Here is a 26,875-nt window from a genome sequence, read left to right on the forward strand (position 1 = left end):
AGTCGTTTTTATTGATATGTTCCGTTTTTTTTTAGCTTTCTTTTCACATGATACTAAAATAACATCTAACACTAACGCCACAGGTTTTATCAATGCATCAGTTGATTTTGGTTTGAATAGAAACACGTAAGTTTCAATTGTTGAAAAGTGGATAAAATAATTCTTGTAAAATAATTAAGGTGATTTTTTTAAACCTTAGGTGCGAAATAAAACAGCACAATACGATATCGGCAGACTTGAAAAAATAGCATAAGTGATTTGTACCCTTATTTTGTCATGTTAAGATCAAAATAATATTGGTTTGAGCCTATTTAACTCCGTTTTTCGTTTTGATCCAAATGAATTTACTACTCAGGCCTACGGCTTTCGTGGTCAATTCCTTCGCACCAACATTCCAAACCGGTGTTAAATTGGTGATTAACACCGCTGAGACCGAAATTATTTTTATACAAAGCAATAAACATATTTAAATACACAGTATTAGATGTTATTGTATATGAGATATTTGCCAAAGTAGGCGATGATAAATGACTCCTATCGAAGCAAGAAACCACTAAAAGTGGAATATTTGCCCCCATTTATTGACCCGCCACCGTAGTTCGTATTCACAGTAACAACGTCCCCCGGATTCAAGTGTGCAATCAGTGTTTGGCTTGCCATTCCATGTCGACCATCAGTCCCTCTCTCGTTCAAAAGGGCTTTTGGAGTTTTGTTTACAGCAATATAAGCCCAAAACTCGACATTAACCCCAGAAAATAAGCTGCAAGTGAACACGTAGGTCCCGGCTACAGGTGCTGTAAATTGACCGGAGTTGACATTGTATGCGTCACCAATGTTCGTCTGAATCGAATCGAAAAGAATGATTTGGTGATCTCTAGGCTTGTTTTGAGATTTGGATGCAGCTGCTGAAAATGCCACAGTAGAGACATTCTGATATTTTTCAACAACGCCTGAAAGGTAACGAAAGAGATAGCAATATTAAAGTCTAACAAGACAAGCTAAAGTATAGTTAAAAAAAACATATTCATTATCAAGTAAAAAGATTTGTTTATTCACTTGTAGAAAGTATAGAAACTGACACATTTCTCTCCCAAGATTTTAAATGAAAATTTTGAAATCATCATTCATTTTTATTACATAGTTTATGTCATCTATCAGTTTTTAACCACGTGAATTGTAATACTTATGTCGATGTCGCTGTTATGTAATAATACGAAATATTGTTTTTAAAACATAAAAATGCCCAAGGAGACAGGGATTATGTTACTATATTCCTTTTGAATATGCATCAACCTTTCAAGTTTTCTTTTTCAATGCATCTTCAACCTCTGCTATTTTGTCATCCAGACCATTTGCTCTATTCGTCTCTTTGCTTTTAAGAAACAATTTGACTTCTACCGCTTTGTTTTCAATGACAACAACAGGAATATCTCTCATTTGTAAAGCTCATAATTAAGCATATATGTAATTACCTTTTAATACATCATCAACCTTTCTGGTCATTATTTTCAACGCATCATCAACTTCTGCTATTTTGTCGTCTAATACGTTTACCGCTTTATCCTCAAGAAAAGAGTTAACAGCTGCAGTTTTGTTTTCCATCACAACTACAAGAATATCTCGAAGATTTTTATAGTCATTTGCAAACTTCTCCATTTCCTTCTTCTGAGTGTCAAGCATTGTTACAATATCTTCGTTTCTTTTCTTGACTTCTTGTTCCATTTTTTCAACTTTGAGTTCCATTTTAAGCATGTTTGCAATAATTTCCTTTTCATACGAAAATTTTGAGCACATTTCTTCAGTCGCTACCGAAAAATGTACCATACTAGCAGCTATGAGAACAGAAGCAAAGATCATATGTCCGGCCATATTAGCGTCTTTGTGTAGAATGAACTATTTCTTCCCTTTACAAGCTTTTCTATTTAAATGTTAAATACGAAACCGACAGAAGGAAATTATTGTTTCGGATATTGTTATTTCTTCTATTCTATCTGCGTTTAAAGTAATATAAAGTAGCAGTTAACACGCAAGAATAAAACAAAAGAACGATGAGAAGATATCATAAGGCGCCACTTAAAATACAATAAGAATTAAAACTTATTTAGAAGCGTTGAAACAAAATGAGTAAAAAGATGTCAAAACCTCTCAAACTGGGATATTTCTTTATAAAGGCAAATTTAAATGTATAAGTAATATATTGCTGACTGTTTTAATTTATTATTTTAAACAACATTTAGCAAATTGTTGAGTTTACCTTAGACGAATACGGTTATATCATATAACGTAAAATATCTTTAAAGCTGCATGGCTGCAGATGAGCAAAAATATTTCAATTAAATCAAAAGTAAGAAAAATGTTCTAAGATTTTGAGAAAAAAATCAAGATGCAAGAAATAATTTATGGAGACGGCCCACTGAATTTTCGACCCATATATCCTATAGTAAATCCATCACATTTAAGGCTAAATTCTGGACAAAGCAAATCCGGTACCGAAACTTAATGAACATTTCTTTAAACACCAATGCAGTCCAAGTAAATTTAGCACAAAAAATAATACATTAGCCCTTGGAGTTTTTCTGCAGCTTTTAATTTCTGTAATCACTATAGAATATTCCAAATAGTAACTGGTGTGTATTCTTGTGCATAGTGCCTCATGAAACCTTCCACCCAGAAATGAAATCCTGCAAAAATACATCAAAAACAACCTTTAAAGTACTCAGAAATGAAACTTCATGTACATAATTACTAAAGATATACTTAAAATATAACCAGTATCAATTAAGATGACTTGAAATAGGCCATTTCAAAATTTAAAAGAACTACTTTCTAGACTACAACGGGCTGGGTCTAATTCCGTACCGGGGTGACACCTAAATGAACATAAAATTTCAGTTAAAAGAACATTTACACACATTTTTTGGTAATTTTATGTTGAACAAGTAATATTAATCAAGAAATCAATGTCTCTTACATTTCACATTGATACAGGAGCATTTCTTAAAGGGTGACCACTTTGCGGAAAATCAAGCTCGGCCAACAGAATTTTAGATAAAAAAATGGCATTACAAATTATAACATATCTTCAGAAATAGAAGACAGATTTTCAACTCTTTCAACTGCTTGGCTCATGTCCAAGGCATAAAAATGTCTCTTCAAAACCTGTAGTATTTGATTTTTTGATGGATGGTCAAGTTTGATATGCAAGGCGGTGATAAGACCATCAATGGCAGATCTGGGTACGACAATTAGGTCAACCGAAGACACAAGAGGATCAGTATGTTTTACGACAAGTATACCATCCTTGGCAATAGATACAGAGTTGAGGTAACGTTTGACATCTTTAACATTTGTTAGTTTCTTTGAAGGCCTAGTGCCTTGTAATAAATGTGAATGAACGCGTCTAAGGTCTGGGCACTCTGACTGAATATCTTTCCAAGCTGATCTGGATGTGAATGGTAAGCGGCTCTTACTGTTAAGTACGTCCTCTATGTTAATCGCTCTAACAACAGAATCCTCAGTGATATGAATAAATGTACATATTTGGCAAGTGGGGTTTTCACATTCTGGTGCGTTGCGGCTGGAAAAATCGGATGGGACATTGGCAGAACCAGCAAGATGTTTAACATGTACTTGATATCGGCTAACAACAGAAAGAAAGGATGTCACTCTTGGACTAGCAGAAAACTCGCCTCTACATAACTTATCAATTGCTTGAACACACGGTTTACTGTCTGTTAGCACACACGTCTGCTGACTGGACTGTATAATGTATGGACTGAAGTGCTTGACTGCGGCTGCAATGCCAAGAGCCTCTATCTCACAAGGTAACCAAGTGACCTGGTGTTTTCGTAACTTGGCACTGAAGAATCCAGCGAGTAACAGCTTGCCATGCCGCGTAACGTATAATGTAGCGCCAATGCCACGTTTCTTGACTGACCCATCAGTGACTATCCAAAGTTGGTCTGTAGGTCTAGGAAGGACAATTGACTTGTTTGAATTTAGTGCTGACTGAGTGTTTTGAAAATGTTTAAGTGAGGCTTCATCCCAAACGATTTTGTCTGAAGAGTTCCCACCAGCTGTAATGTTGTCGAGTGGAGCTATCAATTGCGAACAACCAGGTAGAACACGACCCAACACCTTGTAAGCGCCAATGTATGATCGTAACCCATGGACAGTTTGAAGGGGTGGACAAGCCGAAAGAGAAGCTATACGATGGGGGCTTGCTGAAAATTTTCCTTGGGACCATATCCATCCAAGGATCGTAGTGGATCTTGGACATATGATGGTTTTTGTGGGCTTCAGTTTCAAGTTGTTTTTCTGTAAAGCATCTAATACACGGGTCCAATTGGCAAGGACTTCGTCTGTAGTGTTTCCACCGATGTACAAATCATCTGCAAGTTTCGCCACAACACCTTCTTGCAATAAATCACCTAGCACACGACACATGAGTTCTTCCAATGCCGTTTCTGAGCCTGGCATACCCATGGCAGATCTTGTATAAACACGTATGCCTTTGTAAGGTGTCGCTACTCCGCAATACTTCATGGACTCCTTCGACAAAGGAATTTGGTAGAATGCGCTTGTTAGGTCAGTTACTATTATGTATGTCCATTGACCTATTGTACGAAGTATAGTGTCTACGTCTGGCATGAGTGAAGGCTGAGGTTTAGCATAACGACCAACATCAGCAAACGCTGTGACCAACCGAAAACCTCCCTGACCTTTTTTTTACCAAGAAAGAAGGGTTTAAGTATTCAACTGTAATTGGGATATCTTCTGGGCGCGAAAACACTCCTTGCTGTTCTAAATCATCGAAGTGTTCTTGTAGCTCAACTAACTTATCTCTTGCATATTGAGGTAGGCGTCCTTTACGCTGAGGTGGTTGAACAGGGCCCATGTTAACAACTGCTTTGAATGGCCCAGAAAAACCATTATATCCAGACAGAGTCTTATCAAATACACTATCAGTCTATCATATTGCTCTAAGATGTTCTGGAAACACTGGCGAGTATTTGCAGGTAGTATAGCATCTGGGTCAACTGATACCGTATCAGAGAAATGATTATTGGTAGTCATCTTGACATGACAAGTACGAACCAGGGGTGTGTCTTGAAAGTCTTGAACTTTTGCATCATAAGAGTCAACAGTGTGGCGAGCTTGACAAACATGTTCATTTTTATGCACATGGATGGGATTGGTCGTTGAATTCAGTAGTCTTACTTTACCAGACACTGCTTCAATAACTTGTGGAAGTGGCCATTGTTTGTTACTGGATGCTCCGAACTTGGGCTCTATGGCAAGTGTGCCATCTGGATCAATGTTGTCTGGCAAAGTGACCTCCAGGTAAGATCCCGGCCATGTAATTGAAGACATATTGGAACTTGACCTAAGGACAAAAGCTTGGGTCCTTCGAACACTGTGAGAAACCGAGTCAGGTACCTCTGGTGCATAAAACACTGTATCAGAACCATGAATAACAATTTGTTGCTTTGCAGGTCTAACCATAATGTCATTTGTTGCCATGAAAGGTATTCCACCAAGTAAATCCACATCTAAGTTTTCAACCACTAATGCCTCAACAGTTAAACTCTGTTCGCCACGAGTAAGAACTATATGTGTCTCGCCAGCCACCTTTAATTGGGTGGAACCATCTGCCTGGAGTGCACGTTGATTGCTTTTCTTAATAGGTACTTCCCATATAGTGTGCAACAGACAATTTCAACATGTTGATTTCTGCTCCAGTATCTAGGGTAACATTCAGAGGAAAATGTTTATAAAATGTTTTTAATGTTGGAGACTGTTTGGTGCTTACACGTCTAGAAGTAGCCGAATGTATACCATAGCATTGAGATTGCTGATTGTCATCTTCGTAAGACTCTTGATCGATTTCCGGATCCCCCGCAGTTTCGTCCGAGACAGTTTGACGAACACTTGAAAGGTAACGCTTGTCTTCCTCAGGTAAGAATTTGCATTTGCTGAGAAAATGATTGAATGATCTTCGGCCAGCTTGTTTACATAAGGGGCACGAGGGGGTGGCACGAGAGATTGATCGAAATTTTCCGTTGTCTTTAGAACCTTTAAAAGCAGAACGCATGACTTTTGCATCAGCTACGGCATGTATTTCGTCTAGCAAACTGTCTAAAGCGAGAGAAATTTCAGGCTTAAGTGTGGCTAAAGTCCTTGAACGAAGTTCTGTTCCGTAGCGCTGTTTTACTAGTGCCGGCAAACGATTGTCTATCAATCTCAACCATGTTAATACAACCAAGTTTTCGACTGTTGGGGTAATCTCTTCGTCTTCATCTGGTACAGTTCCCATATGAGATAGGCCACCATCTTTCTTTAATGTGTTATCTTCGATAAAACTTGATAAACGCTGGTATAAATCCTCTGGTCTCTCTCCTGGTTGAAGTTGTATACTGTCAAAATCCAGAAAATGTGCTCCTGTTGACTGGAATCCGAAATGTAAACGAATTGTCTGCCAAATAGTTTTTATTGACGTTGCATTTTTCACGATAGTGTTACGAGAAATTATTGGGCAGAAGTTTGCAATTTGCCCTAACATGAGTTCTAGATAAATCACTTTTTGTGCAGCTGTGCGCCTCTTTGCCTCAGGAACTGATTCGCCATCATCAGTAAATCCGCGTTCTGGGTTTGTGTTTGTTTTTCGCTCCCACTGAAATCCCTCAACTAGGAACGGTGCAAAATTGGGATCCAGGGACAAAGTATATTGTAAATTTTGTCTCCAAGACTCGAACGATGTAATAGTTTCTTGTTTGGTCAAACACCATTGCTTGGGTGCACGTACTTGAGCCATTATTGTAAATGTTTATGTGTTTTGTCACTACGCAGTAGAGTAGAACTATCCGTTTTTTTTGCACTTATTTTGACGTGAAATGTCCACAACAGTGTCCGCAAATTACTGGGTTGCAGATTGAGAGTGAGTCCTTTTCCTGCTGCCACCACGCCAGTATGGTTTAACGGTATAGAAACACACAAATATATGAGTTTTGTAGTTTATTAATATTGCCTAAAGAATCGGCAACAAATGGCGTACATGTAATACAAAGGGGAACAACTCTTTAACAATAATGTTCTGTATATGTCCGTACCATACCGTACGCTGACAAACCGTACCTGACTACACTATGGCGATGAAATAAAGTTTTTTGTTGTTGGCCAATATTGTACAGGTTTTCTGTGCATGAATTATACCTTGTTTGTATAAAATGGTAAAATTTATCCATTTTTTCTTTAAAAAAAGCTTAAAATTTAAGTTTGAAATAGTGAAAAATGGGCATAAAGTTTGCCATTATAATGATTTTTTCCCTAAAAATTGCTATAAAACTTCCTGATTAAGACTTTTACTTAAATGTATTAGTAAACAAAGCAAAGTATATACATACACAGACTACACTCTTTGTTAATACCATCTATAAACATGTAAAGATAACAATCTCTATTACCATAGTACTATATATGGTCTTTTGTAAGTAAATTATCACTCAGATAAGGCCTTTAAAATTGTTGTAGAACAAGGCAATTAATTCAAATAATTGAATAGGAAGTATTAAATCAAATATACTCTTCAAGCCCATCATACTCTTAAAAATATTATTTTACAATGGGAAAGAGACGCCTTAACAGTGGAACTTTCAAGAAAGGACACAAGATTTTACCTCCTCACTTGAATGCTGAGGAACAAACCAACAGTAGTTCTTGCTTACATCTCAGCCAAAATCAGGCACAAAATTCCTCAAAACCAGTGCTTCGCTCACAGAAAAGTCTGCAAAAGAAAGATGACAGTGAACCGCAAGGGAATAGAGTGATCAATTTAGATAAGCAAATTGCTATGATGAACAAAGTTTATGAAGAGCACAGTGCTCAAAAATGTGATAAATTAAACATCAAATTACACTGTGAACAAAAACCTGGACTGGGTTCTAGGCTGCAATTTAAGTGCTTATCCTGCCAATTTGTATCTAGCAAAATGGAGACATTCAATAAGTGCCCGGGTAGTCAAGCAGCTGCTATCAACATGTTAGTGGCGTCCGCACTGCAAGACACAGCTATTGGAATAGAAAAGGTTAACCTGCTGTTCACTACAATGGATATTCCTGCACCTAGTAGAAGTTATATGCAAAATTTAACAAACACAGCAAGCCTCAACACTGTACAATTAAATAATGCCGATATGACTGAGAAGAGGAAGCTTGTTGTTCAGCACAATAAGAGTCTTCACAAACCAAATCCGAACCATCTCGACTTATCGTTTGATGGCCGCTATAATGCAGCCAGAATGGTTTCTTCATACAAACCTGGCCAGGCAGCTTCACAGGCTTATGGTGTTGCCATTGAAAACCATACAAGCTATAACTACATAATTGGGTTAGCAGTACAAAACAAACTTTGCTGGACTGGAGCATACATGCGGAACAAGGGCTTTGAAGTCAATTGTCCAGGCCATTTTGATTGTACTGCAACAATGCAGTATATGCAGCCTCATTCTGAAAGAAAGATGGCTTATGACATTGCTGAGCAGCTTTCAAAAGAAAATATTCTGGTTTGCACACTGACCACTGATGGAGATACGAAAGCTCATCTCGGGATGACTGATTTTTATGACAAGCTTGGAAATGCGTGGAAAGTAGCTCGTCAAGCTGACCCCTATCATTTAGGCAGTCGCCAAGTAATAAAGGCAAGAGCTTCAAATTGGAGCCCAACAATGTTTTAAGGAAAAACCCTATCTGGCAGTGCAAGACAACAAGCTATTAGAGCTTTTGCTAAGGATATTAAGGCTAAATGCAGTGCTATTATAGAAAAACTTCGCCTAAAAAAAAATGGTCTCGAAGGAAATTTACATACCTTACCGACAATCCGTATAGCTACATTAGAGTGTTATGCTGGTAGCTGTAAGTTCTGTCCAGAGGAATCCCTAGTTTGTTCCGGTGTAGGAAATGTTGGTGATTGGTGGTATAACTCTTCCTATCTACCCACACATGGTATTCATCACCTAGAATTGACAAGAAATGACCGTGAGCTATTATCCGCTATTCTGGAAATACGCCTAAGTGAGTACGCCATCAAAAGTGTGACAAGCAACACTTCAACACAGAAGTGCGAAAGTTTTAACAGATCTGTGTTATCCACCCTGCCTAAAGAAATCAACTTTTCGAGGAATTTTGCGGGCAGCTTAGCTTCAAAAACTCTGCAGTTAAACAATTCACTGCAAGTTTCTGTTGAGAAAAAGGTCCGAAGTATAACAGGACACTCCCTATCACCAAGACCACTTCGATATCTAAAATCAGCATCAAAAAGACTTCAAAGGCATAAGCATTACCAAAAAACAAGACAATTTAAGATGAAAAGAAAAGAAACACGGGCAAAACTAGAACACATGTACCACCTTGCGAGAAGTGAAGGCCAGTACAATGACGAGTACCACAAAGGACAACTTGATGCAGCAGGCCCTTCAAAGTAGTGCTTCCAGGAATTTATGTGGCTGTGCAATGTTATTTCAACTGAGTTATGGTGAAAATAAGCCCCGTCACATTCATGGCAGAATGTCTGATGATGACCTGATTGCCGGTCGAAACGGGAGAGCATATTTTTGCCATTTGTAAACATGACAACTGCGAAGAAAAAACAAATACCCCCCCACCAATCAAGTGAAAACAACAACAACAACATTATCATCACTGTTGCAACTCACTATAGACTAGTGCAATTTCTTATTTGCCACTTGCACTCCCAACAGGATTATGTTATATCTATAGGCCTATGTATTACACTTATACACAACATGCACAATGAAATAAAGTTCAAAGCTACATATACAAATTACAATATCCCTGACTGTCAAATACATATTATGTCAATTTCAGTTCTATTTATCTATTTCAATATGATTATCAAATGAAATTACTCTGTAACAGCTTTAATAATGACAATATAGCACTGTTTCTATAGCACTGAATGACATATGACCACAGTTATTTCTACTTTACGTTCTATATATACTGACCCGAAATGAAATTGCAATTTTCGAGAAGTCGAAACAAACACCATTCACTTATTTTTGTTGACAATTCAAAAACTTCACCTAAATGATGTGCGCATGAAAATATGCTGTCAAGTTGGCTGCAAACAGGCAGTACACCCATGTCAATAATGTTCATTTTGCTTACTATAACATATGAAATTATTTCAAATTTCAATCTGTCAATAATTTTAATCCCCTTTCTTAAATTATGACTTTTTTGCTAAGTCTTTCATTCAATATTTCATTAATATTCAGCATCAAACATAGGCACTACTTCTTGTGTAACCACTTCCGTATTGTGGTCAACGAAATGCATGCAAATGGAGTGAAGCAAATGGTGTCTTATGGCAAGGGGAGACAACATCAATAGAAAGTGGCAGATTTTAAATTGTCAAAATTTAATTTTTAAATAAAATTTGAAATATACAAACCTGACTGTCATCCTTTTAAATTCAGATTGCTAGCCACAAACATTACCAGTAGGTGAAGTTTCATCACTTTAATCCAAGTAGTTCCTTAGAAATCCCATTTTAACCTGTTTCATTTAGGAGACGGCCCACTGAATTTTCGACCCATATATCCTATAGTAAATCCATCACATTTAAGGCTAAATTCTGGACAAAGCAAATCCGGTACCGAAACTTAATGAACATTTCTTTAAACACCAATGCAGTCCAAGTAAATTTAGCACAAAAAATAATACATTAGCCCTTGGAGTTTTTCTGCAGCTTTTAATTTCTGTAATCACTATAGAATATTCCAAATAGTAACTGGTGTGTATTCTTGTGCATAGTGCCTCATGAAACCTTCCACCCAGAAATGAAATCCTGCAAAAATACATCAAAAACAACCTTTAAAGTACTCAGAAATGAAACTTCATGTACATAATTACTAAAGATATACTTAAAATATAACCAGTATCAATTAAGATGACTTGAAATAGGCCATTTCAAAATTTAAAAGAACTACTTTCTAGACTACAACGGGCTGGGTCTAATTCCGTACCGGGGTGACACCTTATATGTTATGTGTACGAAAGACCGGTAGGGCCATTTCAACTTAATGAATTCCCGATTTCATATTCATGAATTCACACTTTAAACTTCGTGCATTCCCGTTTTCAAAATACGGAATTCGCGAATTCATGATTCAGCTTCATGAATTCACGACTTCAACTTCACGAATTCACGATTTCAACTTCATGAATTCACGATTTCAGCTTCACGAATTCACGATTTCAACGTCATGAATTCACGATTTCAACTTCACGAATTCAACTTTGTGAATTCACGATTTCAACTTCACGAATTCACGATTTCAACTTCATGAATTCACGATTTCAACTTCACGAATTCACGATTTAAACTTCATGAATTCACGATTTCAACTTCACGAATTCAACTTCGTGAATTCATGACTTCAACTTCACGAATTCACGATTTCAACTTCACGAATTCACTATTTCAACTTCACGAATTCACTATTTCAACTATTAGTGCCATTGAAATTGTGCAATCTGTAAATTACATTGTTTTATTTACTTTACAATGTTTTACTTTGAAAAACTTTTTAATAATATTCATGATAAATAGCACGAATCTGGAGGCAAGCTGCATAAACAGTTCATTGTTATATGTTTAAATGTAACAACAAAATTGAGCATAGTGTTATAAATCTGTAACATCAGTAAAATCAAACTCTAAATAAATGTATCTATTGATACGAGGGTTGTCCAAAAATTCGTGCACTTCAGTTATTGTCGTGATAGTTATTAATAAAAACAAATGAATTATAAATCATTTGAATGGGAAATCTGTCTCAAATAAGAAAACAAAAGAAAAAGCCATGCAACCGGCGCGCGACAAAAAAAATGGGTTAGTTCATTACTGTAATTGTATTAATTGTTTGTTGCTTGTAAAGTGGCATTTGTTATTTATGTTATAATTTGTTTTACTGTCAATAGAGAAATGATTGATACAAAGCATTTTGTAGTTTTTATTGTTCTTATGAAACGTACAAATTCAACTAGTGCACGAATATATGGGACAACCCTCGTCACATGCGCCGGCATTACGGACGGACATCTGCTTGATCGGTTGTCATCGTCTATCGACTCTCGCCCTTCTACAGAGCGTTTGTGCCATTTAAAAACCAGCCTTCGTAACACTGAACTTGTCACACTTGCCCTTTTAAGTTCTTTGTAGGTATCTGTTGGTGTTTTACTAATATTTGCACAAAATTTAATGATCGTCCTTATTTCCAGACGTTTAGCGACTGACAATTTCACGTTATTACAGTATTGACGACCACACAAAAATGTTTGTTTACAACCGTTACAATAGGGAAAATAAAGTCATATTTTGTAGTGACGTAAGGAATACATACACGCACTTTTCACTGAATTTTAACGTTTATATTTAGTTTTTAAAAAATACCGTGATGCATCAAAGTAATATACAAAACCAATTTTTTTGTCGTGCGCCGGTATTACGTTACCATGGTAACTGTATGAGGATTCGTTTTCACGACATGCCGGTTACACGTTTTTTTCTTTTGTTTTTCTTTTGTTTTCTTATTTGAGACAGATTTCCCTTTCAAGTGATATATAATTTATGTTTTTCTATCAATAACTCTCACGATAATAACTGCAGTGCACGAATTTTTTGGACAACCCTCGTAGAATATAATTTATTTTTAATTTATACCCTAGACGATAATATCTTTTCTTTTTAAGCTAAGAAACAATTGTATTAAAGTCAAAGATTGTAATTGTGCAGTATTATTAAATCGTGAAACAAAATATACAATTTACGATTTAGCTCACGAAAAGATATTGTTTTATGGACAAGACATAAAACAAATTATATTAGTGTTTAAAATTATTTTTTGTCCAATATGCAGTATTTCAAATGAATTTACTTTGGTAAATCGGCAAACTGTTAATCAGTCTAGTAAATCGACAGTTTATAAAAAAAAATTTAAAACACTTAGCCGGTTAAAATTTACTAGTACGTATTTACAACACTAAATTGGTCGCGCGGCTGCACTTTGGGGAAAAATAGTTATCTAATTTTAGAAATTACATATATACATTATATTTTTTGCCCCTATATGCATGTTCTGGTGTGTTCTTTTTCCATTTCTGAAGGTCTTAATCAAAATAAGATATGTATAATTACTGTTGTATATTTCTCTAAACAAAGATATTTTTCTTATCATTATTATTATTATAATTATAATTATAATCATTATTATTATTATTATTATTATTATTATTATTATTATTATTATTATTATTATTATTATTATTATTTGTCCAAAAACCCCAATGGCTCAAAATGTTATTCTAACATATATTTGTTTTAGTTTAAATAGGCCTTTAATATCGGATGACGGACATGTTTTGATGCGAAAAAAAATAACTCTCAGGCCTACGGCTTTCGTGGTCAATTCCTACGCTTCAAAACTCCAAACCGGTGTTAAATAGCCGATTAACACCGCTAAAACCGATATTATTTCTTCAACGTCACGGGCAACACTCAGTAAAAAATGCCGACGTATGTGACGTTGTCGAGGATTTAAATTGAAGATGACAGTCGCTGCACTATATTGTACAAGTTACAGGCATCAACTATGGAACTTTATGGCACATTTTGCCCCATATCCTTGGTGTATTGTGTGCAAGCTCTAAGGGAACTTTTTTAGGTGAGTGAAAGTTTAACGACAGTTTAACTTAACGCTTTGTTCAACGTTGTTTAGATTGTGACGACATAACGTCGTCATGTAAATCTGGCGTGCTTCGGGTTATATCTGTTTTAGCTTTCATATGTGTGATGATTTTCTTTTCTTCCTAAAATATGCAGCAAATATGCTATTAAAGAATATTCATCGATATTCAGTTTTTATTTTACAGTATTTGTGGACGCATAATGTTAATCTGTGACATAATTTTATTTAAAAGTTCATGACAATTTAGCCATCATTTTGGTTGCGTTAACCTAGACTAAATAATATCTTCAAAATGAAGCAAATTTTGAATTTAACGTAGCAAAATAGTTATTTCTTGTTGTAATCTATAAATACTTTTTTTTCAACAGTTCGCCTTGACTCTCATAAAAAAAAATATGTTAGCAAACATCTTTAAATTGGGGAGGTTACACTTCGAAATGCTCTACTTGACATAAGTTTTGCTTCGTTTCTTATAATAATTATTGTTGTTTATTTTTTTCTAAAATCATTGAAGAAATTGTCCGTTTTTTAATATGGAATAAAAACCATTCATCTGTTTCAGGAAAATTACAAACTAGGTGGTGACTGAATTGCGAACAGTTCAGACAATGATTGTATGGTATAAATGTACCGACTGATCTTGGTCTGCACTGGTGGTATGGGTCATATATGTTGTCATTGAACGCTAAATATTTTAAGTAAGATATTTGTAGATAAGCTTGCATTGTTTATCTCTTTCTTTGCAATAAGTTCATATCATAATTTATGAGTACGTTCTTATATAATAAGAGAAGGGACTTTTTAATGGATCAATCTGTTATGCACACTAAATATTTCTCGAGTCGTAGTCACTTGTATCCTAAGCCTGCCATAGCAACATAGATAAAAGTCCTTCTGTTATGTTACGAATCTCTTCATCCGTTTGTAAAGACGACGTAGGGCCTATAATATAAGGGAAAAGCAAATTAAAATGAAATTTACATGAGACTGTTATTCTGTTTAATTGAATTGCTTCCATTATTTTCGTAAAATTCTATCACAAACAGCGAACATACAATTTGAATGATAAATAAAAACCCATCAAATTGTGAATATACACAAGGAAAGCATCTAATAATGAGTTTAACAAGTTAAAAAAAATAACAGAAGAGTATAATTTTTTGGCATTTTGTTGTATATTGTTCCTTATTCTTTCAAGTCAATGTTAGCCATTTAATGGCGATGGTATGATTTTTTCATCTATTTTCTCTAGTTTAGAAATGATCCTTGCTGCCCCATTTCGATTCTGCTTCCTTGCCCATTTTGTTCTTTTTAATGCAGCAGCTGCCATTTTCCAGTCGCCAACCTACATATTAAAAATTGCGGTGTTATTATTACTCTATCTTTCACATGCATGCATGCATACATACATACATACATACATACATACATACATACATACACTAAATTTTGTCAAATATGTCAAATCTGTTTTAAAATTGCAATTTACAGTATATGTAATGACACGTCAATCAAATAATATCATCATTTTAGCAATAGTGAAAAGAAATTAAAACAACCTAACATTTTACTCATTTGTCACACAAATATTCTTCCTGAGATAACATTTTCATAAATTTGATTCAATATCAATGCAAATTAAACTAGACATCATTCATTGGTTATCCAATTAGATCAATGTAAAAAGCTAATGCAGTGTCGCATCCTATCTATTCTACCGAAAAGAGCACCAAAGAAATTGTTATCGTAGACTCTTTTCGGTGCTTTTGCTGAGAAGAAACCCAATGTATTTAGAGAAGCCGTAGTCGAAGAAACTATATTGCCTTTTTAGCAGGAGATTCTCAAATAAGATAAATTCACTAAATCTTTAATATTGTAAAATATTTATTGCATTTATACAAACACGTGGTAACAAGATATACAATAATTAATAGTTTGTCAGTCCGATCTGTGCGTCCAAATAAAAGAATCAGAATAAAAGAAAAAACATATGTCTAATCGATTTAACAAATTTAGGACATTTGTATGGAAAAGCAAAATCCCACAACTCGTGCTGTGCCCTATCTTTTTTTTTTCTTTTTTTTTTTATTCATTCCTAAACTGCATCTCTATTTCAAAAATCAATCAAATACAGGTGAATTTCTTACATAATGCTAAAAAAAATTAATAATAACGGTAAGATTTAGTTAACATGAAACTTCCACAGTGTAATCTTTTATCCATCTAAAGTACAAAATGTAATTTGAAGGTCAATATTGAAGGTCAAGCTTTCATAAGCATTAGCGATAATGCATCATGCACCGGCTATGTCAATAATAAAATTACACACAACTATTCGCGGTAAATTGAGAATGTGTTATACACAACACTAAACTTAAGAAGGACCAAGGCCGTGTCCTTCATTCTTTTCTTATTTCTGAAGAAGCGAATTAAACTGTATGGCTCTCTAGAATGCAGTACAAGTTTTCATTCATGTGCAAGTTTAACAAAAAATGTAAGTTAAGTAAGGATTTCATTTCGCTATTTTACCTTCCATCCAGATGAAATACTTGTGCTAAAGAATCGTTTAGGATACCACTTAACTGACTTATGTATAACGCTACCAATACTTTTTAAAACTTCTCATACCTTTACAGCCTATGAGCCTCAGCTAAGTATATTGTTTCCAGTCATATCCTTTATATCATCATTTTGAACACAGTTAATGAGGGATTTATCCGATGTTGAATTTCGCTGTACATAGTAACCTACTTTAAAGAGTAAAAAAATACCGAAAGGAGTCGAACTTTGGTGCTCTATTCGAAAGAAAGACTCCCTATTATGTAGAAAGCAAGTTTGTCACCTTTACCACCAGACTTACGTACATAATTCTTCGAAAGCGTTTCTTACCTCAAGTTTTGATTTCAAAGTTGTAATATGGCTCTGTTTTATAAATTTGACCCAATGTACCATGCAGTACAATTCTATCAAGCATTTCTTAACATCTTGAGGCATTCTCCGCCATGATTGATTCTCAAACCAATCATCTTAGTAACACATAGCCTTTTCAACATCACCACCATTGCATGGAATTGTTGATAGTTCTTTATCTGGTATTTTCCATGGTTCTTAGATAAAGAAAGAGAGCAAATTATACATATGGTTGAAATTCATTATAAATAGATACATGGTTTATGCTTTCTTGAAGTACTTCAAGGTTATGTATATTAGCTGCACATTACTACTTTGTACTAAATATTAACAAAAAAAGAAAATCACAAGTCTATATTCGATCTATCTATCTTTGATTTTAGCAATTGAGATTGATTAAGATTAATAGCATGCACTTACGTTCCATTTTAAAGCCTTCAATAACTTTTTCTAACTTTTTACATATACTTTCAATATCTTCTTTTGTTGCCATGGTTTCAACAGGTTGTGAAGCTGGTTTTAGCTCCTGTACTATTTCTGAGATCAAATTTTGTTTTACACTGAGAACAGCCGTTTGATTCTCTATTTGCTTCTCACAGGAACAAATATTATAGTCAACAGCAGCGATCAAACTATCAGTTATGTTTTCAACTTTGTTAATAATTTTGTTGTAAGTTTCTTCAGGACCGCTACAATCGCCCTTAGATGAGAGTTGCTTTTCCAACATATCTAGTTTACCGATAATTTCATTTCCCTCTGTAGCCGAAGTTTTTAAAATGGTACTTATATTTTCAGTCTTGTTCATTATTTCATTAAGACCAGTTAGTACTTTCGAAACTTTGTTTTCAAATGTTGTACCATCAAGACAGTCAAATGCAACGCTTTCTTTTAACAATAAAAGCATGTTGTCTAGCTTTACATATGTTTCTTCCTCTAGTTCTGAAAATTCCCTTGATAAATTGCATTTACATGTATTGCCAATTTTCTCAGATATTCCAGTTAGATGATTTTCTATAGCCTTAATTTCGTTCAAATAATTTCCACTCTTGCTTTAAATAAACCGTAATGATCCTGTTCATTCGTAAATATGTGTATGCGATACAAAATTATATGTTATTTATCTTTTTTTCTAAGGTTTTGGCAACTAAGTAATAATATGACTAAAATATATCGGATGAATTTTAAAGAGTAAACTTGAAGAAAAATTGTTCAAAACAATTATTCTCTAAAATTGACATAATGCATTTCTAAAATTATTATTTTTAAAGACCTTCATGATAGCATATTAATAAATTTTAGGTGTGGTTTTGATGCTATAGTTATAACGCCTTTATTCACGTTATTACGCCTTTGGATTTGCGATTAGCGTAACTTTGCCTTTATTTGCATTGCTACGCTTTTTCACGTTATTACGCCTTTTGATTCGCGTAATTACGCCTTTTGATTCGCGTTGTAACGCCTTTTTTCGCGTTAATAGCGCCGTTGCAATTTTATTTTTATATTTTATTTGAAACTATTAGGCTTTCGTACTATATATTATGTTTACACTTAAACATTTTATCTGTTGTGCTGAAGTTGTTTTATGGTCAAACATATCGTTTCAAAAGCGATATATTTTCCTTGATTATATCTCATGTTTTGGTATGTTGAAATGAAAGAATGGAAACAAAAATGTTTTTAACATCTTGATTGAAATAGATATATCTGGCTATGTTTTGTTTTTCTTATGATAAATACTATTTAAAGCAATATTTTCCTTGATTATATCTCATGTTTAGGTTTATTGAAAAAGAAAAAAGAAAAAAAAGTTAACCATATTGATTACAATAGAGGTATCTGGATCTGTTTTTTTCCTAATGGTAAATAACTTTTAAAAATTATTTAATTAAAGCAATCTTCACGTCAGATTTCAAGCAAATATCTGTAAATTTATTACTTTTCATAAGATAAAAGATAAAGATAAAATTTAAAAACCATTTCATCTGATTTCCCCTGAATACCATGTTGTAACGACACTTTGGCCCAAGGGACTGTAGTTGGTTTATACTCAAAATAAGCCAAGGTACGCCCCTGATTTCAAACAAGTTTTCGGTCGCATTTAGATGGTTTAAGGAAGTTCTAATATTTTAAAGCGGCACGCCTCCAGATTCATGCTAACTTTCATGATAATTTTATTTTTATTTTTTTAATATTTTAAAAAGTAAAGTATTGTTGTGTGGACAAAGAAAATAATTTAAACATTGAAAACGGCACTTAAATACAATTCACGTAAATTAACATACAATTCACGTAAATTACCAATAAGAGCCTAAATATGCAAAGTAAGTCCTCACTGTGTTAGTCACTAAGCAGACATATGGTGAAAAAGCGGCAAATTGAGCCATTAATTACATTGTGCCATTTTATTACATAGCTCTGTGTTAAAATCTAGGTACATGTTTTTTACAGATTATTTTCTTAAAATATTTTTGACTCATCTGAATGTATGCAGTTTTAACGTGACTTGCATAATAATGAGTGACACTTTCTTTTTGAAAATATGAAACATCTTATTTAAATCAATCAAGAAATATACGGATGCAATTTGATTTGCTTTCATCAGCATATATACAGATGTATATTTTTTACAAAATAAACTGTTAAATCATTGTAAAAATGCAGACCAGTAAATAGTTCAATAAATGAAATTAACTAGATAAGGCATCGTCACATTTAAGCTTATGAAACATGTTCTTGCAACGTATTAACAGAGTTTGAGACCACTTCCTGGAAATAGTGCTATATAAAGAAACGTGGTCGTTCGTGGAGTTTGGATCGAATCGACAATCTGTTAATTAACAGAAAAACATCTTAACCTCTAGCTTATCACTCTCCTTGATTTCAGGCATTTGAATATTTTCAGGAACTTGAGTATAACTTTCAGCAAACTAGCAATGTATTTCCCTCATATAAAATATTTCATCTTAAATTGATAGATTCGAAACAAAGTTGAGCATGGACATTTTTTAAAAGCATTATAACATACTGAATTGGGATAAATATGCTATAATTGCCTATTTAAATAGGTAAAATTTTAAGAAAAAGATCATTTATATGAACATAAAATCAGAAGTACATAACTTTTTGCTAATATTTCATCAATTTCCACAGATCTAAAATAATCTTTTAGTACCTGTAGTTTCTGTTTCATCGATTATACTTATTCTTGATTTCATTTGGCCCCCTCTTGCAATACAAAACGATTAAACACTTCTTAACATCAAGCGGCATTCCTCGCCAAGCGTTGCCATTGAACCAATCGTCAAAGAAAACCATAGACTTTTCTATACATTCTCCAAACAAAAGGTATATATACGTCCTTGTTCTGGTATTTTCCATGGAGGTACTGTAAATGTAATAACAGATGGATGTTTTGGAAACATGCTTGTGTTAAATTGATGTTAGTTTAATATCATGTCGACAAAAGCTATCAATGTTAATTAAATCCAAATGCTTAGTTATTATCAAAGATATTCATTGGTATTCACCAGAAGGCATAACTTTGTTGTTTTTCTTGCAAAAGCATAAACATGTAACATTCAAAATTTTACGATTTATATATTGATCACTGATTAAACCAGCGCTAAGGATTATGGACGGTAGTTTTCATTTACCACAGACAACCATTAACAGGTTTGACCAACCCGAGCATGCAACATTTCTGCGTTCTCAATTTTTATGTCGTTTTACAGCAATGCATCTTTAATTGATAGGCTGAATTCTAACTAATCTTATGACTAAAAAAACAACAAATAGAATACTTACTGTTTTTGTTTTTATTATATAGAATTGTGTTAATTGTATCTGGTTTGCTACATATCTTTTTTATGTCCGCTTTCGATACATCGATGTCATTCATATTGGTATTTGCTTTTAGTTTGTGCAGTTTTTCTATGACTAAATTCTGTTTTGCAATAAGGATATCTGTTTGATTTTGCAACTGAAATTTGCAACCACATCTATTGACATGGACACCAGAATCTAAGTGATCGGAAATAAGACCAAGACCGTCTATAATTTCCTTGTTGTTTTCTTCTAGTCTCACACAGTCACAATTGTCTATAGTTGAATTCTTCTCTGTCAAGGAATAGATCACGTTTATGATTTTATTTCCATCATTATCTTGGGCTCCGACAGAGATACCTATACGTTTTATATTTTTATCAACTTCGCGCATTTCAAAATCCATTGCTGAAAAACCGTTCCCTAATTTTGTTTTATTTATGCATTCGCACGATTTGCTATTGTTTAGTGTTGAAAACATTTTTTCTAGTTTAGCATTGATTCCTTCTTTTAATTTTGAAAGTTCTTCCTCAACCGTGCACTGGCATTGATTGTCAATAGTCTGGGTGATATCGACGAGTCTATTTTTAATGCTTTTGCTTTCTTCTAAGTAAGTTACGTTATCCAATAAGGCAGGAAGTCTTTTCACCATAAACTTTATATCCTTTTTTATCCGTTCTGTATTGATACACTCGCATTCACCATGCCGGGGTCGGCGTCTATGTTCCTCAGTTGTTATTGATGTATGTGACAAAGAAAATGAAAATCTATTGGTACAAATTTGCCCACAATATATAAAAAAACCAACATTTTATTCTCCATTTCAATATTATTAAACAGTGAAATGTATCTTTTATAAAAGTTATTTTATGATGTTCAAAATTCTGTTCGAAAGGTTTAAATTAAAACTTTTTGCGAGTCTGTGAAAAAATTCTTTCAGCTGTTTTCCCAAAATTTGGGAAAAATAAATTTTGATAAACTTTACCTTTTTGAAATTTTAAATAACACATTCTTAGATTTTTATTCAAAATTTAAATCCCCTAACCCAAAATATTATTTATTAAAAATAAAGGTCGTGTAATTTTCCGTAAGTATTTTAAAATTCAGAAACTGTTTTCACTTTAGGCGCCCAAAAGATCAATTATTTTTTGCCCTTAAACAGTATATTTTGGGTTATTATAAATAAAAATATATGTTTTTGGTGGGAGGAAAAATTGAAAAGGGTTTTAAAAAAATAAAATTTTGCTGGCCCGGCGCTAAAAAAATTTTTTCAACCGTTCAATTTAATTCAAATAAATTTAATTTTCTTTCTTTAATATATTTTTATATTTTAGTAGTTTTTTGGGCCCTTTTCTAGGGAAAAAAATGCAAATTTGGTCCTGCCTCCCTTTTAGTAAAAATAAAAAGATTCTTTACTTTAATGGACTTGTTATTTACTAGGTTTTTTAAATTTGGAAAGGTTTTCAGGTCTTTGGGGTTTTTAAAAAGAACGATTCGATGAAAATGTTTTTTTATTACGTTTTGGGAAAAGAACTTCGTAAATAATTTTATGAACATTTTCCCAAAATTTTAATAAAATAATGCACAGCCAAAATAGGAAACCAAGGAAAAGATATTAACAACAAAGAAATAAAAATTTTTTCTTTTTAAAACTATTCCTTATTTGTTTTCACCTTTAAAAAGCTTTTACAATGGTTTCGAGGGTTTTTTTTTAATTCTTTAGGGAAAGCCCAAAAAATTTCAAAGCTATTTGTTAAAGCCCCCTTTTTTAAAATTTTTTAGGTCCTTTTATTTTTTGCGATATTCCCCTTCTTTTTGTAGGTATCGATTTAAAAAGGCCAACTATTGTTTTTAAATTTAAAATGTCGGTCCCGTTTGGCAAAAAAAAAATAAATCCTTTTAAAAGGAAGGTTTTTTCACAAAATAAAACAGGGGTTTTCCCTTCCCGTAGTTTTTAAAAAAAGTTTTGGTATAAAATAATGATTTTTGTAAAAATATCTTTAAAAACCAATTTTAAATTTAATCACAAATACTATATCTTCATTTCTTGTTTTTGGTATTCAGTGAATTTCCCCAAAACTTTCCCATTTAACCCCGGAAAACTTAGCCCGTTAAGATTTTTTTTAACCCCCCCCCCCAAATTTTCGGGAAAATGTTTGTCTTTTAACCTTTGTGTTGCGTTAAAACGTGCCCGGTACCCAAAAACCCGTTACCCAAAAAGAATGGAAAAAAAAGAATAAATGCAATTTTTTTTATTTAAAATTTTTCCATCGATACCAAAGATTTATATGGCCGGCTAAATATTAATTATTTTTAAAAGTTGGAACTAAAATGCAATTTTTTAAAAAGTAATTTACCCACTGCTCATTTCCCGGGAATACAATGCGTGATTCACGCCCCCAATTCTTATGCAAAGAAAATGTGCGACGTGGGTATTAACGGAAATGGAAAAAAAAAATTCTATGTTAAATGTAAGAGGTTATTTTTAAAATTTGTCAAATTTGTTCTATGTATTTAAAATTTCAAAGCGGGGAAAACGGACCGCGTCTTTCCCCCTTGGGAAAAAGTTCGGGTAAGAAAAAATTTTTAAAGGGTTATATTTTTAAAAAATAGTATTTTTAATGTATCCGGACCCAGCAAAATTTTTTTCCCCCTTTTTCCCAAAATTTGGGTTAAAAAACGGATAATGAATAAATTGTCCTTGGGGATTTCTGATTAAATTTAAAGGATTTAAAAAAAACCTGGAAAAGGGGACCCTTCCCCATATTGTACAGCGTCACCCGGAATTTTAAACCCCTAAAAACTCCGAAAAAGGGAAATAAAATGGTTTACGTCAGTTCACCCAAAGGGGATGTTTAACTTTTTTCTCCCTTTAAAAATTTTCCCTCAAGTAAAACACTTTTTAAACTTAAAATGGGAGGGTTTTTGAGCAGTTTTTTGCTTTTTTCTGCAATTTAAAACCCTTTTTTTTAAAATTGGCGTAAAATTTTGCGTTTTTGTTGAAAATTTTGGGAAAGTGTTTTAAATTTAACTGGGAAACAGGTCCAAAAGGGTTTTGTATAAATTTTTATTTATATAAAAAATTTGACTTCCTTTATTTAGTGATGGGCACCCCCAAAACAGCAGTTTTTGGAAAAATTGAAAAAAAAAACCCTGTTTGGTCAGTTAACCCCTTGTGTCGGGTGTGACAAATTTTGCAAATGTAGGTTGTAGTAGGGAACGATGTATTTTTAAGGGTTGGGCCAAAGGTTTTTCAATATTATTATGGGCCTCCTTCAGATAATAGTACCCCAAAATTTAAAATGCATAAAGGGCACCAACATGTGGATAATTTTTGTGTTTATTTCGGTAAAATAAATTGATGGGAAAGGGCTTGCGCTTTTTTCCGTTTTAGGCCTAAAAAAAAAATTTAAATGCAAAATGTAGGGGTAAATCATGTAAGCCTAAAAATTATCCGATTACTTCAACCACTACCTCCAAAAACCCCTTTTTTTATTTTAATTTCGGGGTTTGAAATGTCAATTTTTTGACACTTTGGGCCGGCCCACAACAAAATAGTACGGGGAATTAAAATGTTTAAAAGAATTTTTCAAAGGCTCATTTCCATGACATTGTATTCAAAGTGTAAAAAGTTTTTTTGGAAGACAAGGTATGCCCTTTTTTGTAGAAAATGACCCTGTACTAAAGTTTAATGCTGATTTATGACTGTCTTCTTTTTTTCTAGCTTTAAAGAGGGCCCTTTCCCCCTTAGGGGTTGAGAGAACGTCGGAATGTCCTATGCCCCTTTAAAAATTATGTGACTTATTTGATTTGGTTCATAAAATTTTTGTGATTATGGGAAAGGGAAAAGAAATGTTTTTTCAAATTTTAATTTTAAATGCCCGGGGGGCCTTATATCTTTAATTTAGCCAAAATGTTAAAATGTGATTTGGGTCTAAGCAACCTCCCCTCAAAACAAATAAAAAGAACAAAAATATTTAAAATAATATTTGCTTATTTTTTGATAAATTTTTACTGTTTGTAAAAGCAAATGGAACCCGGAATGCAATACTTGTTATAGAACGAATTTAAATAAATTTTGAAGGGGTTAAAAAACAATATATTGTGGGCATTCCTTGTATCGAATGAATGCGTATAAAAAACTAAAATTTAAAAAAAAATTTTAATGATAGAACCGGGAAAATTTATTAACCCCGTACTTAAATTTTCCCAACCCCCTTAACCCTTTAAATTTTTTTTTGGGTAGACCTGTGTTTTTGTTTTTCAAAAACTGGTTTGGGTGAATTAAAATAAAAAAAATTTTTTTTTTAAAAAGGTTTTAAAAACCTGCTTTTGGGGTTTAAGGGGTTTTTCCCTGTTTCCCAAAAGTAAAAAAAGGAAAATTTTTCGAAAAAAAGGTATTCCTTTTTCAGAAAAAAAAATTGTCTAAAGAATTAAATCCCAAAATTTTTTATTTATAAAAAAGATGAAATTTGATGGGGGAAATAAATTGAAAAATTATTTTGGGGGAATTTGAAGAAAATATTTTTACTTTCGTTTTCGGAGTTTTTTGGGGCTATATCCGGTGGACGCTGTACAATAGTGCTTCGCATACATACATGATGTTGAAAATCGAAATTTCGACTTAATTTAGTCTGGTCATAAGATATGACAGAAAAACATTACCATCCATCACACCCGATAGCACCGACTTAAGAGATATTCGGCAATGAAAAATTTAAAAGGGTCGAAGTATCTCTATTAATCATTCATGAATAAAATAGCCTTTCCAGTTATTATATCCAGCATTAACTTACTAGCGGTTGCTAGCTAATTTTACAATGTTTTTCATCATATTAAACTCGAGAAAACAAATATATCCGTACTGGCCGTTTTGTCAAATATTATGTTTATATTTAATAACTTTAGATGTTGAGTTTTAAGGTCAAAACAAGTATGATGATAAAATACTGATGGGCATACGTAAGATGTTGTGTTTTAAGAAAGAAAAAAATCATAATTCTGATAATCATTTTATTATTAATAGAAATTTTCTTCTACGTTTACTTTGTTACAGTGTCGGTTCGATTTGTTCTTTTACTACTCTCAATTTAAAATAAATTTCATTTCCTCCAGCGGGATTCCAAAATGTTGCCCAATCCGTCCTCTTCAAAGCGGTAGCCGCCTCCTTCCATGAACCGATCTACAAAATAGAAGGAATTTAAATTAATGTTTGCTCTAATTGTTTGTTCGTTTGTTTTTTGTTTTGTTGTTGTTGTTTTTTGCCGATTTTTAACACTTTTAACACGTATTTGATCACTTCTCTGCGGCTGCTCCACATAACCGGTTTTCATGAATAACTAACCAGTGATTTCAAGTTTCTTCTCAAATGACCACTACTAATCCTACATGACAAGAGACAGACGACCATTGGACTCAATGACCGGGATCAGTTGTCACGGATAAATTTCACCGCATCCGAGGATCGAATCAGCGAGCTCTGAATTAAAAATACAATGCTTTAAACGGTGGAACAAATATAAAATTAACATTACGGTAATACTTTAGCCAAAACAGAACCTGCAAGATATTACAATATCTACCTTCTTGGCCATTTAAATATAAATTTCAATTCTTATCATTTGTTTTAGAAAACATGCATCGATATGATAATAATAAATTATGTTATACACGTCTTGAGAACATTTCAACAGCATCAAACAAAATAAGCAATGGTGAAACAAATTACTTCAAGCATCCTCTTGAGTTTCGTGAATCTCCTCATTTCTTTCCAGCCCATCTTGCAGTATACCGTAATCAAACAGTCCTTTACCACCTGGGGCATTTTGCCATGCCCGGTTCTTGTAAAAGTCATCAAGGTGACACATAGACTTCTCAATGCAATCTCCAAACGGAAGACATTCTAGTTCATTATCTGGTATTTTCCACGGTGGTACTTCGGAAACAAAATGTAAATAAATGCCAGTGAGTGAAAGCTAGTCAACTGCTATTATTCTTTTCGAAAATACATACGATATAAGGCATGCGACTATAGATATAACTCTGTCAAGATTTAATTATATTAAGTACTCCTAAAATATCTGATCAGAAACATGGACTTATGTGTTCCAATTTTCCACTGTCAAATAATGTGCTAGAACTGAGCGATATACCTTATTATGAGATGTGAGAGTAACATTGAGTGAATGATTATATCATTTCACCAATAAATGAATCTAGATTAAACCGAAAATGCTAAAGTACCCATTGTCCCATTGTGAAAAGTAAATTAAAGGTTATGGTTTATTATTCAGGATATCTGCAAAGTAAGAGCTTGCACTAGAATTCGGCATTTCAAAGTCAGTAAAAAGATATAGATATATGACTGCAGTAGGG

General features: G+C 33.5%; 2 protein-coding genes across 2 annotated transcripts; both read right to left on the reverse strand.

Moving 5' to 3' along the window:
* Positions 1 to 215: 215 nt before the first annotated feature.
* On the reverse strand, positions 216 to 1,894 carry LOC132756638 (heavy metal-binding protein HIP-like). The gene is made up of 2 exons (XM_060747758.1): positions 1,473 to 1,894; positions 216 to 950 (listed from the first exon to the last, which is right to left on the reverse strand). Exons 1-2 carry the CDS (start codon positions 1,867 to 1,869, stop codon positions 535 to 537), a joined length of 813 nt encoding a protein of 270 aa, XP_060603741.1. The 5' UTR covers positions 1,870 to 1,894; the 3' UTR covers positions 216 to 534.
* Positions 1,895 to 3,069: 1,175 nt separating this feature from the next.
* On the reverse strand, positions 3,070 to 4,650 carry LOC132756634 (uncharacterized). The gene has a single exon (XM_060747753.1). The coding sequence runs from the start codon at positions 4,648 to 4,650 to the stop codon at positions 3,070 to 3,072; it is 1,581 nt and encodes a 526-aa protein (XP_060603736.1).
* Positions 4,651 to 26,875: the final 22,225 nt, after the last annotated feature.

This window comes from Ruditapes philippinarum, unplaced genomic scaffold (assembly GCF_026571515.1).
Source record: "Ruditapes philippinarum isolate M1 unplaced genomic scaffold, ASM2657151v2 ctg5822_1_1_1_1, whole genome shotgun sequence".
Taxonomy (NCBI): domain Eukaryota; kingdom Metazoa; phylum Mollusca; class Bivalvia; order Venerida; family Veneridae; genus Ruditapes; species Ruditapes philippinarum.